Here is a 16,194-nt window from a genome sequence, read left to right on the forward strand (position 1 = left end):
AAAATCAAATGATGTTTGTAATGAAGCTGAGTGCTTTGGGAATTGCTCACAAAAATCACCCAAGTCGAAAAAGGGGGCCATTGCCAAGTGCCATAAATGACTATAAACAGGAGCACTCTGAACCTCTTGGTCTCGTAGTTGGCATTTCGGTGGCTTGTACTGCCAAAGAACCGCAGCAAGTGGGTACACGTGTATTGTGAGCGACACGAATGCTACATGCTGCGCAACATTTGCTGTTTGCCATACTTTGGAAATGCAAGGGGCATGCGCGTTTGTGCCTCTGAGGGCTACAAAGTGTTTCGACATACTAATCGCACCAGAAATTTCAGAAAACTTTACCACAGTACTGAACCTGGTACTGTCCAGCCACTTTTAAGTATCCAGCATTTCACTCCACATCACCCGTAGTCCGTTCACTTCCAGTGGGTCTGGCTTGAGGAGATGCCTTGGTTTCCTGTTCCTATGTCATATCCGGTAACATTCCTAACTGTGCGACTTGCCGCCAGGTGCATGCATTGTCTGCTACAGAGCTTTTTAAATGCTTGTAACGACAGTACTAGTTTCTAACAAGCATGGAACATTTTCATGATTAGTTTCATGACCTACCCACTGCATTGAGAGGTATTCTAACCAAAGTAAACGTCGTTGCAGTTGGCTTTTGATGATGCACCTGTTGGCATTAGCATCAGTTCATGTAATCTTCGTGGATGATTGAGATTAAAGCACTAATTATCAAAATGCTTCTTAGTTATATCATGATGTTGAGAATTTAGTTCCTGCATTGATTTTTTATTAATGTAATGAATGCAACTAAGCAGGAGGTCCTGAGGGCATCATATCCTTCATCCACTGTGACGCTTAACACCTCTTATTTTTTGACTTGCCGTAGAACCCAGCTACTAGTAAACAACAGCTTTACGTTTGCATGATCTGTAACTTTTCTAGGATATGTTTATAGCATGTGTAATGATATCACTTATGTTTTGCCTTCCTGCTTACTGGCCTGCACTGTGTATTATTTCCGTTGATCATCAGCGCCACTTGTGTCTTGGCAGGTCTGCTGAACTCTCTTGCTACTTCATGGGCTCATTGGCCATTTTCGGTTGTCATGGAGGTGCTGAAAGACATTATACGCTGTGCTGTGATGCATTGCTCGTGGTGTAGTTTAGACAAATCAAATGAAATAGTGCCTTAGTATGCGATATTGAGTGATGGCAAGGCTTTCCGCAAGTATTAACCTGCCATGACTGTGGCTTTCACCACTGAGTTGGAGATCGAGATGGGTCCTTCAATTAACTATTTTTTGATCTGCTTTTTAAGCATGTGTAAAGGTAGCGTGCATGCATTTATTTGCACTCTCAGATATTACCACGTAAAAGTGGACCTTTTCTAGCGCGAAAGCGTTAGTTCATATGTTCGGAGGGAAAGCTGTGTGCATTTTCTAATTCAGGATTAGTTGAGAAGGTTGCGATGTCACACATTGAGCTATGGAATGAAAATGATTAAAACTCTGTAGTTAAGTCAGGACTATGAGGCCTTAACGTGATCGAAATGTCATTATGACATGTAAGGATGTAAACCAATCACCCTTGTGCTCAGAGTTGCAGGTTACCCCTAGACTGTTGAGCCATGTTCGCTAGATTTGGGTAAAGAGAGAGCTTTTGTGCCTTGTGGTGTATCTAATGGTCTTGTTACCTACTAATGTATGTTAATTAGTGTGTTTTTAAGGGGCACTAATTAAGAAAGTTGCAAATAAGCATTATTGCTGTCATGTCATACCGTTTAGGCAGAGCTTAAGTGTTCCCCTAATTTTTTTACAAAAGCGACCACCTGAAATTGGGGGCTGTGTCTGTACTCAGAGCTTATGCACCTACTGTTACGTAAATCAGAGAAAATCGGAAAAAAATTGTCTCGCCTAACCACGTTTGTTCGAGCTCAAAGTTCGCACAGACATTGCATTTGGTGGTCAGTTTTGCTTTATACCACATTTAGGTGGGGTACTTTCCTGATTCGGTCAGTGAACCAAATCCGAAAGGCAAGGGCAAGCAAGCAAGAGAGTTTAGCAATGGTACCGATGGCGCCATCTCGCACCCATCGGAGAAACGAGCCCTCTACCGGGGAGGGCGTGGGGGACGAGTTGGACTCGCATAGCCAAGTCACAGCCATGGCCTTCTCTTGATCGCTGTTTGACCGCATTTTCGGTGATGTCTTGCTTTGCTTCGCGGCAGAGAGCACCAAGCAAAAATGATTTGCTCACCAACTTAGCACAGCTGCCGTCGGGGACAGAAAAACGAAAGCAGATGACACAGAACGAAGATTTAAATGCTTTATTGTTATGTGGTAGTCAGAAATCGAACTCGTTGAAATTGCGGCAGTTTCGTGCGAACAATGTTTTCTGTGTGCAACACTGATAATGTAGTCAAGAAAGTTCTCCCCCCCTGCCCTCTCTGGTAGAGGGCTCGTTTCTCCGTTGGGTGCGAGATGGCACCACGAGTACCATTGCTGCGAAGCCTTTCGGTTTTGGTTCACCGTCACCGTAGACGATGGGGATTTCCAAATAATTCTGACCGAATCAGGCAAGTACCCCAACTAAATGTAGTATGAAACAAAACTGACCATCAAATGCAACGACTGTGCGAACTTCGAGCTCGAACAAACGCGGTTAGGGCGAGAAAATTTTTTTCAAATTTTCTCTGATTTACGCAACAGTTGGTATATTGAAAGCACGAGCTGATGGGTGAGTTAGTTATGCATTGTTTGATTGAAGCAGCGCAAGGCCGAAGGCCAAAGAAGAGAGCAGAGAAAGAAAGAAATGGACAACATAGCGCTGTGTTGTCCGTTTCTTTCTTTCTCTGCTCTCTTCTTTGGCCTTCGGCCTTGCGCTGCTTCAATCAAACAGTTGGTATATGCGACGTCGCAAGCCACAGGTAGTGTGTGCCCCGTTCCAGTGCCTGCTTCCTGCAGGATGCATGAAACTCCATGCGTAAAAAAAAATTGGTTCCACTTAGGAAAATTCGACTTGTGTGCCATGGCTCGCTCACGCTAGCAGTCTGCTTTTTCTGGCAAATGATAAACAGTGAGAGAGCTAACTTCCGATAAGCTGCGGAGCGTGTACATCGTTCACTTCCAGCTTGAGGGCGGCTTCCAGCCACCGACGTTTCGCGGAGCGCTTCTCTTGCTGTCGCTTGGGGACCTATTACGCAGGCATGGTGAGAGCTGTAGACGTGTCCTCTGGTGTGCCGTTTGCTAGAGCACATCGCTGCGCTTGCCTGCAGGCAAAGCGAACATCACTTTGGCATTTTGCTCGCGCAAGCTGCCGGTGGGATCACTGTTGAGCTGCAGAAAATTGCCGAGGAGGACGATGTGCGTCTGGCTTAATGCTGCAGCCATGGTAGCAATGGCTTCTGCTTATTGTTTATAGATGCACTACTGAGGTTAAGGTCCAGCTGATTTATGAAACTATTCCTAATTGATTCCAGCAGGAATAAGTTGGGAATTGAATTGGTCCCATCTGAAACCAGCTGGGAATTTTTCCATAAACCATTTGGACTGGTGAAGATTTTCACCAAAAACTATGGGAAAATTTGCTTCCCTTTTCGCATGAGTTGAGGCTTGGTACTGTGACGCTGCTACTTTGCTGTGCTATTGTATACATACGAGCACTTTGTGATTTGCAGCCAGGATGACTGGCAGCTATTACGGGGGGTTAGCCCAGCGGCAGACGGTACAGGTCACAGTCAGAAGGCACACCGAGCTAAATCACTCCAGCACAAACTGCCACGTCCTCGTCGTCGTTCACTGCCGAACGTCCCAAAACAACGTCGTCTTCTCCTAGCAACTATGCACCGTAACACTACCCCCCCCTCCTCCGCCGGGCGGAAGGAAGCACAGTCCATGGGTGTCCTAAAATGGTGGGTTTGGATGGTAGGGCTTAAGACGGGCGACGTGTACGAGCTGTGTGGAGGAGGCCGCTAATGAGTGCTTTCATTTGCTCTAAATGCAGCGCTGCAAAGTTATTATTTAGCATAGTCTCGCAAGTGCCAATATATTTTCCCTGATTCATTAATTAGCTTGAGACAATGAAGCAGGTGGCAGTGCAGATTCACCGTAACCTATGAGTACAGCCAGCACCTCAGCCTTAGTGTGCGTGTGGATTTCTGGGTCTAGTATTTTCATGTACAGACCATATGCAAATGGCTCTATATAGATTTTGATCAGAAGCTTCTTTTAAAATCTAAACTTATCATCATAGCTTCTGAAAGGTGAGGCTGGAAGTGTTTTCACCGCTATGCATGATGGTGAGTTATCACTGCAGCGGCGAATGCTGTCATATTTCCACTCCGATATGCAATTAGAGCATTCAGCTGTGTGCCTGTAGCCGGGGCAGAATTTTTTTCCTTTGTTATTCAGTGATTCGAAGCTGTTTGCTCTTTCCATGCCAGGAGTGTAAGCACTGAACTCTTGGTATTTTGGCGCGAAATAGTTTCCTTTTTAATGCTGCCTGGCAATAGGGATGATGTATATATGCAGTCGGACTTCGTTTCCTTCTCTGCTCCTAGCCACACCACAATGTCCTCAGTGCTGGAAGAGCAAAGGCGGTTCATTGTTGGCTTTATAAGAACATTTTGCAGCATGCAGTTTCGGTGATGACCAGTTGCCTGCTAAGAACTGTCAACCACGACCAAGATGAGGATACTGGGTGTCTTCACAGCTGTGTGCTGCTACTTCTTTTGGAAACACTGATCCCATTGGTGGTTTGCATGCACAGACGAAACAAGGTTGTCACAGCAAAGTGAGCATAATTCGGTGGCGTAAGCATGCTGTAGCAGACGATGTGCCAGAGGACCTGCCTATGGGTTTTGCCACGCCTGCTCAATAGCTCCCCCAAGTGCTTTGCAGAGTTCTGGCGACACTGAGCTAGAACGGAGTTTGGAAGTAGACAAACATCTACAAGGTCTCTCAGTATAAAAGGGAACACCTGAGTGCATGGCCTCCGCACTTCGCGAAGCACTGTGTTCCCTTTCCTGTGTTCACTTTCATATTGCCACTGTGCTGTACATGCGTCGTGCAGGAATGCAAAGCTACAGGGCCATTGGCTGTTCTGTTTGCAGCCTGGTCAGCCAGGCCACACTGGAGGGTGCAGTTTTATCGCCTTTGATCTCCATTTGTGACTGCTGGCTTCGTGATTGCGTCATTGCACATGCATAGCTTAGAGCTTTAGAGCTGCCTGCGCACCGTTGTGCCATCTTGTGGGAAATTGCATAACAGTGTGTGGTGGTGGGGAGGGGGTATATGTCGACTTATATGTGGCAATATACAGTAACTGCTTATTTTTTTGTTGCATCACTGTTGCTAACAGCCTGCTTGGAAATGTGGTATGCTACCTGTGTAATTTTGAGGCGCTTCCGCTCAGTGCCAGTTTGCTTCATGTCTTCTGCAGGAGCACTGTTGCTTCTAAAGCATTTTGTGAGCTTTGTTCAGCTCTTTGGCCGCAAAGTGTGGACTGTAGAGTTGCGGACAGGGCTGTGGAGACCACACTGTACTGCATGCAGTCATGACTAATTCCTGTGTGTGCCTGTCTCATGAAGCAAAGAAAGGGTGCGCAGTATGGGGGCCGCAGGTATTTGTTGCCTGCTGCAAATTATACTTTGTTTTGTTTTTAAAAAAGCGGAAGTGGTGAGGCTGGGATGTGTCATGTTCCTTGGGGCTCTAAGCTCGAAATAGTATGTGTGTGTCACCTCTGCAGCGGCTGTATCAACAAGCAGCTGGGCAAGCAGCACCCCACCAGCTTCTGTCACTGGGAGACATTCACACTGGAATGGAGAACCCTGTGGGAGGTGTATAAGCATGTTGGCCTTGCCCAGGAGTTCATGGGCAAGTGAGTGTGCTCCGCTTGATCTGCATGTCTACCTAATCAATGGTTGGCTCGACAAAGGGGCCTGCTTTGCAGCAAGGCAAGCTACTAAGCAGTGGAGGCTTGGCCACTGGGCTATTGGGTCATCTGCAGTGTGGTTTCTCTCAAACTCTCCAGCAGTTTGTGCACTGGCAGCTTCTGTAGCCATTTCTTCCTAAAGCTTGGAGCCTCAGATTCTTGCATTGTCAAATTACTAATGTGTGTGTGCATGTGTGTGTGGCAGAGAATCTTTGAACACTGGCCGCTCGACCAGCTGCAGTGTCAGACGCTACATGAGTGTTGCTGCAGCTGCTCTGTTAAGAAAACGTTTTGAAGTATTATGCTTGATGATCAGAGGCAGTTTTTGTTATTTTTTTTTTCATTGAACCCTCACTGCCCAAGGCATTAAGGAGAGTGTGCCGTGTTTTCACACCTGCCCTTGTAGCCGCTGTAGCTTTGATTTATGTAGCATTTTTTTTAGTGGTGTGCAAATATTTTAATGTGCATCAAATATGATTGTTATTTGGTTATTGTTACTTTTTATTCCTTATGGAGAAATATTAACTGGAGGCCTGAAAATTCCAATTTTTGATTGTGAAAGTGAATTCTGCAAAAGCTCAATAATTCTAACTTGAAGGAACTGGAAAAAATGTTTAGAAATATCCGAAAGGTTGGATTATCCGTGAAAGACATGAGAGCGCAAGACGGCAACACAGACGAGTAAGGGAACAGGACGAGTGCTGGACGCAGCGCTCGTTCCGTTCCCCTACTCGTCCTTGTTGCCGTTTTGCGCTCTCATGTCTTTCACGAATATGCACCAACAAGCCGAGCTTCAAGTACTTCTTGGTTGGATTATCGACTGACCCCGAAAAAGTCAAGAACTGCTTGTATTAGTGTTCATAGCTCTCACCTGTCATTTGCCGCCACGGTACCTAGTGGTTATGGCGTTCAGCTGGTGACACCAAAGACGCAGGTTCGATCCCGCTGCGGCAGTCGAAATTTGATGGAGCCAAAATACTGGACGCCCATGTATTGTGGGATGTCAGTGCACGTTAAAGAACCCCAGGTGGTCGAAATTTCTGAAGCCCTTACTACGGCGTCCCTCATAACCTGATTCGCTACCAGCCATGAACCATCTCTCCTGTCCTTTCTTGCTATTGCTCCCCTCTATACTTTTCCTTGCTATCCTCTCCCTTTAACCTCCACCGGCTGCAGCTCGGGTGCTTAAGATATTAGATAGCAATTGCTGTGGCTGGCAACATACTTTTCCTTCACTTTTTTTCCTTTCTTTCTTTAGAATAGACCATTACCTCCCACCAACTGCTTGCATCTTAGTAAAATTGTTTGTTGAAAGACTGGACAATGGTTGCCTGATTTGGAGACCAGAACAGCGTGGTGGTGCCTGTTTTTCACTTTTCCATCAATGCTTATCATGCGCATACTGTTGTTGGTAGCATTGAAGCAGAACTGCTCCAAAATTATAAGGCCTGGGCCTCCCACATCCTTTATGTGCGGCACTGTGGAGCTCCCCCACTACTTCGTTATGCCCATCATAAGCGGCCCAGTCGCTTATGATGAGAATGTGCAAACGGCTAATGGCACGTGACGAGCGTACAGTTTCGGCATACTGGAAGAATGGAACCACGTGGATGCAAGTGAAGGAAACGGTGCCAGAGTAGTGAGAAAAGGCAGGGGGGGGGGGGGGAGAGAAAACATCAGCGATGCGCCAATCAGCATCCGAAACGTGGTCAGCTGGGCTAGCTTGTTTGGCTGATGCTGGCTGGGGGAGTCACTGTCGCCGCTGGCTTGCACGAAGCTCAGGTAAGCAGAGCCGAAACTAAGCAGTTGACTGTTCTCGGAGACTGGGTGATTCATTCGTCATCACATGCATGTCAGAGTTGCAGAAGCAACTCCGCAGCACGAAACTCAAGTTTTGAGTAGTGTTGTTTCGATGATCTCTTGTCACGACTGTCATATCTGGACGTGGCTTCCCTTGGCCTTTGGGAGCCTGTTCGCATGAGTTTTGGAAGCCGAAACTGGTGTGAGACCCGTAGCGTCCGGATCAGAGTCTGACGCCATAGACTTACTTTGGTGTTAGCTGGGACCGAGCCGGCAGTTCGAATTATCCAGATTTCTCAACAGGGTCAAATAAACAAGCTTTTATCGTATTCGAGAGCTCTCAAATATTCAGTGGCGATTGAATACCATGCTGACATTTGTAAATTCGACCGTGGCAAACCAGAATATCTGGGAAAATTATCCTAAGATCGAGTTAAAAATTTCAGGGAAACTATAAGTGTCCTCTTTGCTTTCTTTACTGTTTATCACATTGACTGATCATATTCGGACACTGATAGGCTTGGATATCACGTGAAGTGTGCTCTTTGCTTTCTTTATTGTCTATTGCTTTGACCGGTCACATTCGGACGCTGATAGGCTTGGATGTCATGTGAATTTCCACAAGCGGACTTTCCCACATATCAGCGTGACGAGAACAAGATGGTCAACCACCCATTCCGAACAATTTCAGCATGAAAGGGCATGGTTTCTTTTTGCTGTGTCCTTCTATAATGTGTTACATACCTAAGAGCCGCACCCATGGCACTTGTTCTTTTGCCTTCACAACTGTTCTAGCGAGAGGTCTGCCGCCTTGTTTTGGTCAACTAACATGCGTGGGAAAGCCAGCTTGTGGGATTTCGCATGCAGGAAGGCCAAGGAAGAACAAGTCGAGGAGTCACCAGCGGGACACGGGATTGTGTAAAAATCCTACCTGTTGCAAGGTGTATTGTAACCCATGCACCTTTGATGTGTGCGTAAGGGCAGGTGTGACGGCAACAGGACTGTCTCTGTCGCTAAGCAAAAAATAGCCTGGCCCCATAGTTTCGGCTTCCGAGCTTCGCTGCCAGCCTGCAGCGTCAGTGGCTATTGGTTACACATTTGGCAGCCATCCGAACCCAGCTGCACGCTGCCCTGACACTGACTGGTGTGTTGCTATGCTCCGCCTCATATATCAGGTGCAACGCTGTCAACGCGCCTTCATCTGTGATCAAAAGGAACTGTGTTCCTTGTGGGAAGTGGAAAATAATTGCAATAATTGCTTTGTCTCCAGGCTTATGAAGTGATACATTTCTTATGAGCTTGATAAAACGCACCCTTATTGCTGACGAAACAGTACAAATGTGTAATTTGCTTTTTTTTTGCATTTGTTGTTTTTGGCAGTGTCAGGCTTTTTGCAATCCTAGCAACCGTGCTCTCACCAGTTTTGAAGATTAAGTCCAGTACAGCAACTTTACTTTGAAGATATCAAAACGTGACAAACAAGTGATTATGAATGTCTAAGCCCATATGCAAAGGTCCATTTGTGGAGAAGTTTGCTTGAAAAATTCTGAATTTTGACTGAGGGCGGAGCATATGTGCGAGTCTCTGGTGTCTCCTATAAACGCGTTACTTAGCAGTAAGCTCTAATAGCATAGAAAGCACATTTGAAGGACATATACAGCGTTTGAATTTAGGCAGCAGATTTTGGGCCACTCATATGAATGCAGTATGCATGAAAGGAACTAATATCTAAATGGAGTGCAGTTTTGCATGTGTATATATTTAACTCGAATTTGAATTAAAGAGGATTTTGAATTAAAATGTTGCCAAATAAAAAGTTCTGTAAAGAAAAAACAAAGCCCCCAAAATTTCTTGCATGGCGGATTCAAACCTACGCACCCTAAGTTCTGTGTAGTATTCTCCAATAATGCACCTTGGACCACTCAGATGCAAACCAAGCGAAGAGTAATACGCCTCTATTTTTTCATTTAAACTACTTCCGTACCTTTCACAGCATTGCACCTGATGTATGAAACGGAGTATAATCATTTCTTTCTAGAAGCAGTCTTGCTGTTCTGATGCCAATTTTTGTTCCCTTTCTCTTAATTACATCCGTATTGTTCTTCCTGTGTGCCTAAACTGCATGCTGAAACTGCACACTCGTCACGGGCTTTTCATTTTTTCTGCGATGTAACTTCGTCACAAGGCTTGTTACTGCATTTTTGAATTTTCGGCATTTTTTTTTTAGGGTGAGGGACTATTAACTCGTCCTTCTTATAATTGGGGCATTTGTTCCTCTCTGTCTCAATTAACCTTGCAACCGCCAAATGAGGTCATGAAAAACATATCAAAATTGGCAAATTGTTTTGGTGATTTTTGGCAAAATTGACTGCTGTCAGGCTTAAATCATGTGCTAAAGGTGCAAAATACGTTTAATGGACCACTGCCACCCTCTAGTGTTAAAAGTTGCAACAAACTCAATTGCCGACAGTATCTCATCTTAGGCAGTGGGAGCAGCGTAGTAGTGGGTTGGATGAATGTTACTTGCCATTGGTGATATTGGTACAGTCTCCCATAACGAGTACAGTTCAGGGATTGGTGCTTAAAGGGTTAATGAGGTTTTGCTACCCATTGTTATATTTAGTTACCAGTGACGTGTTATTCGTGGATTTCATTTCGTTACCTTGGATGACTACAGTACAGGTTGCATTTGTGTGCACATTTTTTCCTTGTGGTGCTGAGTCAGTCTGTGTACACAATTTTGAAGAAAATAAGTACTTTTGCCTAGTTATCTTTTTCTGAAAATTTTTTTCATACTGAACACATACTCGATATTTTGAAGGCATTTTGTCTTCATATTCGTATTCATTTCGTATTAGAAAGCTTCGGTATTCATATACCCCTAATCTTTTTTCTTTTTGCCTGTGAAATTAATGATCTGCATCTATCTCGTACTTTCAGTTTCATGATTACCCCATTGTTTTCCCCTTGATGTTTGCGTTTACATATTGGCCAGCAAGTTCTCCACGCAGTAGTATCGAAAACAGTTTCAGCCTATAGAACAGGGCTCAAACAGTGACAGAACCAGGAGCAGATTTGGCCTGGCATTTGCAGTGCAGACTGCTTTTTAAGCTGCTGTCATTTGAACTTGCATGCCTGGCATCATCCAGTACTGACCCTTAGGATAGTGTGCTGCCATAGATTATGGCTCCTTGATAGCTGCAGGAAGCTGAATTTCATGATAGTGGTGCTTCCAGCACCCTGCTAAATTTTCACATGTCCGTGAAAATGTCCCATCTCTGCTGTGCACGTGTCTCTCAATCCTCTAGTCAAGTGATTTCAGCTTCTTTGTGTGCAGGTGTGGACCTGTATGCACTGTGTACTTTTTCTGGATGTGTGAGGAAGGGTAGAATTTGCCTATTTGGCAAATTCTAAACAGAGGCAAATGGAATTTGCCTCTGTTTATCAGTACTGGGGTGTCCGCCAGATCACCCAGCTATTTCATTTAGGTGTACAGATTGCTAGGTCTAGACCAGTAGAATTCCAGAAGACAATGTTTTTGTACCACACTTTATACTGTGACTCTACCACTAAACCATGAGAACATGCATTGAAACCTACATGGCAATGAGTTTTTCTAGGGCCATTTTAAGGTCCAATAATTCAGTGTTCACAGAATGCATCAAAATCCACACTTCTCATCCCAGTCTGAAAGTGGGCCCTGTCCTCAACGTATGTTCCTTGCATCAACATTTTCGCTTTTTTGGGAAGTGGTTGTAGAAGGGGGGGGGGGGGGGGCGGTGGCAGGAACCTTGCAGACAAGTGCTTGGAACTCTCCAGTGACTGTGGATAGCATTGAAGTTGAATTCTGTGCCTACTGATGGCTATGGTACTGCAACTCTGTGATTGTATGCAGATTCCTTAATAAATGTACGAGGTCTGTTAGAAAAGTATCGAACCTTTGGCCGAAGAAAAAAAAACTTGCATAACTGGAGCGTTGGAAGCCTAATCACCTTCAAAGTAGTCTCCTTGGGACTCCACACACCTCTCCCAACGGTGCTGCCATTGTTGGAAGCATTCCGGGAAGGTCTCCTTTTGGAATGGAGTTTATCTCAGCTGTCGTTGCAGCCATAATGTCCTCTCTTGTCTGAAATCGCGCTCCTTTCAATGGCCTCTTGATTTTGGGAAACAGCCAGAAGTCGCAGGGGGCCATATCAGGAGAGTAAGGAGCCTGTTGAACTACAGGAGTCTGGTTTTTTGATGCAGTAGCGATGCAGTAGCGCTGCTCCAGTCACTCCACCATTTTCCTTGCAATAAAAAACCGACGAGAGCACTGCGCACTGCCTCACTCAAACGCTGCGTCCCAGCGACTGACGCTGTCGGTAGGCGGGAAACAATTCACGCATGCGCACGAAGGTTCAAGGTCGGCTGATGCAAGCGCACTTGTTTCATATCCATCAGGTGTTTGCAAAAAAAAAAAAAGGTCGGATACTTTTCTAACAGACCTCATGGAAGGTGCTAAAGAAGTCAGCTGAGCCTTTACCTCTTTTTGTGTGTTATTCTACTTGGAAGGATCATTATTCAAGTTCATTCACTGCAACTATTAGTAGATTCAATGAAAGATCGCCTGCCTCATTAGGACTTAAAGCGGGTAGAACAGATTCTCTTCTCTGAGTCACTGTATGACTCTTCACTTAGTCACTGTTCTCACGCACTTCCCACACAAAATGAACAAGACTATCAAGTTTACTGAAGGTTAAGGTTTCACACTTAAACCTGGCCTTTAAGGCATTTGAAATACCTTGCTTAATCTTGCCCAGCCAGGTGTCTGATATTTTTCTGCCTGTACACCAAGGTGTCCCAGCTAACTTCAGCCAAATTTAAAAATCTGTAGCACAATAGGCGCAGGCATCTGCAACCATGTTATGTAACACTGTATGAAGTAATTCAGAGTGTTTTTGTATTTTGCTCAATTGAATAATCAAATGAATTGAAAAATTATCTTTCTTAATTATCTTTCTTGCTATTGTGTTTCCTGCAGGAATTCCAGTGCCAAATTGTAGAGGCGTCCTAAAGGTGTCTAATTCATCAGTTCTTATTTTGATGTGTACTATAGGCTAGTTTTTCCACATTGAGAAGAAAGCACGCACTGTATGAAAAAATCCGATGTGACCATCCACTCAGTGTGCTGTGATAGCATCACTATCAAACACTGAATTGATGAACATAGCCACATTCGATGGTGCGACATATGTGATGCTGCAAGCAATGAATTGGGCGCTGGTGAGAAAATTGAAAGTAGCACCTTTGAGCTGGCCATCACGCTGGTTCCCTGCAGTTACTATACGCAGGCCAAAACATGTGAGCTGCTTTCCTACTTGGTGAACGGTGTTTTGCATCTGGTGTCTCGCATGTAGCATCTTTACGTTCTGATGCATTGCTCTGCTTCTGAAATTAGTAATTTTTCTCCAGCCCAACAGAAATGCCCAACAGATGACTAGGCACACCGCTTAGTGTTTCGACCTGTTTACCTACAGGGAGCCAATGCGCCCGCTATTTTCTGCAGTGAACATGGCCAGGCGGCAGGTGTTACTTTCAGTTATGTCGCCAGAGCCCACCTTATTGTCTTTGCCCCGTCACATTTGCAACTACGCTCATTAATTCTGTGTTTAAAAAGGGCTCCTGGTCTTAGAAAAGAAATTTTTATTATTGAAGTCACAACTGTAAAATTTTTAAGGAGAGTATGTTTTTGCATGCTGCTTCCACTTATGCCGTCTAATTTCATGAACTAGTGCTTGTGCACTTAAGTAATATGTAAGGCTTTGAAAAGAAAAATTTTGCTGCTGGGAACTTGCCAAAATGCATGGCATTAGTCTGTCTTGACGTCAAGGATTGCAATAAGTGTAAAATTATCTATCACAGAACTTTAGGTTTGTGATTTGAAGTTGCCACTTAGGAAATGAGAACAAAAGTTTTTTTCCTGTTTTTGGTGTACATGACGGAAGCCAACAGTCACTGAAACCAAGAAGCATAAGGGATGTCTTTTTTTTTAATGTGTGGTTTTCATCAATGGAAGATTGTTAAAACCAGAAGAAATAACAACCACATGCCACCGGTGGGATCCGAACCCACGGCCCCCAAATTTCGCGTCCGGTGCTCTACCAACTGAGCTACGGCGAGATCTGTCCAATCTTCTGCTTTCGGGGTATTTATCTGTAGTGTAAGTGAACCTTGAGAGTGTTCACCAGCACCAACCTCGTCCATAGCGGCGGATGTAGTATGTCCTGTATTACCTACCGCAAGTGCCCCGTGACACTTGGTCGAGCGGTGAGGGTGGAAGCTGAGCGCTATCTCTCTTATGCTGCCTATGGCATCAAGACTGCCAGAATCGAGGCCCTTTTAGGAGGTCGTGGGTTCAAATCCCTTTGGCGGCATGTGGCTGTTTTTTCTTCTGCTTTTATCAATCTTCCATTGATGAAAACCACAAATAAAAAAAAAGACATCCCTTATGCTTCTTGGTTTCGGTTACTTGGCTTCCGTCATTTATGTCATAATGAGCCACTCTTTTCGCTTCCCTTGTCTGTTTCCGGTGTAGCGATTTCAAAACCCGGTAACTCAAGTTCTATGATAGGGAGGAGAATTTTACCCTTAGTAGATTTCTTGATGTCAAGACAAACCAATGGCATGCATTTCAGCAAGTTCCCTGCAGCAAAATAACATAAAACTTAAATACAAAATCTTATATACTACATAAGTGCACTAGCAGTAGTTCTGCATGAAATTAAATGCATATTTGGAATTAGCATGAAAAAATGCACATTCTCTGAAAATTTCGTAGTTGTTACTGTATGAAATTTTTTTTCTGGGACCAGCTGCCCCTCCTAAGAGCGCTGCTGTTGTTGCGCAAAAGCATATGGTCACATGGGATTTTTTCATATCTGACCGTCTTTCTTTTCAACGTCAAAAAGAACCTTGTTTGTAGACCTTTTCAAAAAGAGGGTGATGGGCGGCCGCCATATTGGGCATTGGGCTGTGCTCGTAGTACAGAAAACTCCCCCATGTTCTCCCCACAGCCCAGAAAACCAGTTTTCCCTGGGCTTGTGAAAAGGTCTATAGCACACATCAAAAATAAAAACTGATGAATTAAGTGTTTTTTGGGACACTCTACAATTAGGCACTGAAATTTTAGTCAGAAACGCAATAGCTAAAAAGTTAATTTTGTATTTATTCATTTATTTATTTGAAGGCAATGTGAACACTGACTTACTATGTACAGTGGTCAACAACACAATTAAAGTTGCCTCCTCCATGTATTGTGCCTCTGTATATATGTTTTTAATCTTTGCCTGACATTAGTGGGTAGAAATAGCTTGGTAGAAATAGCTGCCATGGCAGACAGATGAGTCTACAGATTTCAGTGCCTAGGTTGAAGTCCACTGATGACTGTGTAGTGTCAAAGCAGTTTGTTTTGAAGGAGCGGACTTGTCTGTATAGTTGGAAAAGTGTCGTGTGAAGAGATGAGGTAGCTGTTATTGTAGGTAAACCAGCACTGGCCGAGATGGGGGGAGACAAGGGGAGAGACAGGCAGCACAAGTGATGGCTTGCAGCTTAGGGTTTCATAAGGTAATACTGAACTGGTAATCATTGCCAAAAAATAAAGTGCGCACGAGCGCATGCAAAAAAAAACTAAATAAAAGAGAATTTCTTTGGCAGTGTGTACAAGTTCTGTGTTTTTGAGCCATTTTTTCTGTTCCTCCCCGTGTCTTTTGTCTGTCTGCACTGTTTTTTAAAGTGCAGTTAGAAAAAAGATTGTTCAGGTAGCATATTTACCAGGAAGGGCAAGCAGCGAACTTTTTCCATGGGACTGCTGGAGGTTTGTTGGAGTTTTGCTCTCTGCAGTGGTCATGACTGGCAAGGGGGGCTGCAACCTGGGAGTTGACAGTATTGCCAAACAGAGAATGGTACTTGTGACAGAAAAGCATCGCTTCTGAGATAGCCGCAAGAGTTGCAATCCAGTCTTTGGGCTTTAACTTCCCGAAGCTCCACATGGGCCACGAGATGAAGTTGGGGGGAGGGGCACTGGATTGATTTTGACTGCGTTCAACGTACACTTGCATCGCTTAGCACATGGTCATGTTTTGCATTTTGTCTTCTTCGAAATGCAGCCACCACAGGGAAACACTCATGGGTTGTTAGGGTGGTGAGGTGACTAAATTTATAAGGCGCGCTTTTCTTCTGTGTGCAGTTTTTTTTCTTCTGTGATGCACACGTTGTGTTTAGGTGGGCTATTGTGAAATAAATGCACCCTTCCTTTCATAATAAGAAAAGTGCATAATTTGGATGCAGCATTTCACTTTTTTCTTCTCCTAAAGTTTGAAATTTCTGAGTCACGGATCTTGGGCCTTGATCGGATAGGTGCAGTAGATCTGTGCTTTGTTTGCTGCTTGTTAGTTGCTAAATTTGGGAGTACAATTTTAATGCAG

General features: G+C 44.4%; 1 protein-coding gene across 5 annotated transcripts in view; it reads left to right on the forward strand.

Moving 5' to 3' along the window:
• The window catches only part of LOC149357321 (uncharacterized), an 82,955-nt gene that overhangs the window by 57,510 nt on the left and 9,251 nt on the right, over positions 1-16,194 (forward strand). For 4 of the 5 annotated variants that reach the window (XM_089584542.1, XM_089584540.1, XM_089584541.1 and 1 more), the window contains one exon: positions 5,747-5,878. The exons of the other annotated variant lie outside the window; for it this stretch is intronic. In XM_089584542.1, coding sequence (XP_089440668.1) covers positions 5,747-5,878 — 132 coding nt within the window. The remainder of the gene's footprint in view (positions 1-5,746; positions 5,879-16,194) is intronic. 5 annotated transcript variants of the gene reach the window in all.

The sequence above is a fragment of the Amblyomma mixtum genome, chromosome 3, assembly GCF_055824585.1.
Source record: "Amblyomma mixtum isolate Tamu chromosome 3, ASM5582458v1, whole genome shotgun sequence".
NCBI lineage: Eukaryota > Metazoa > Arthropoda > Arachnida > Ixodida > Ixodidae > Amblyomma > Amblyomma mixtum.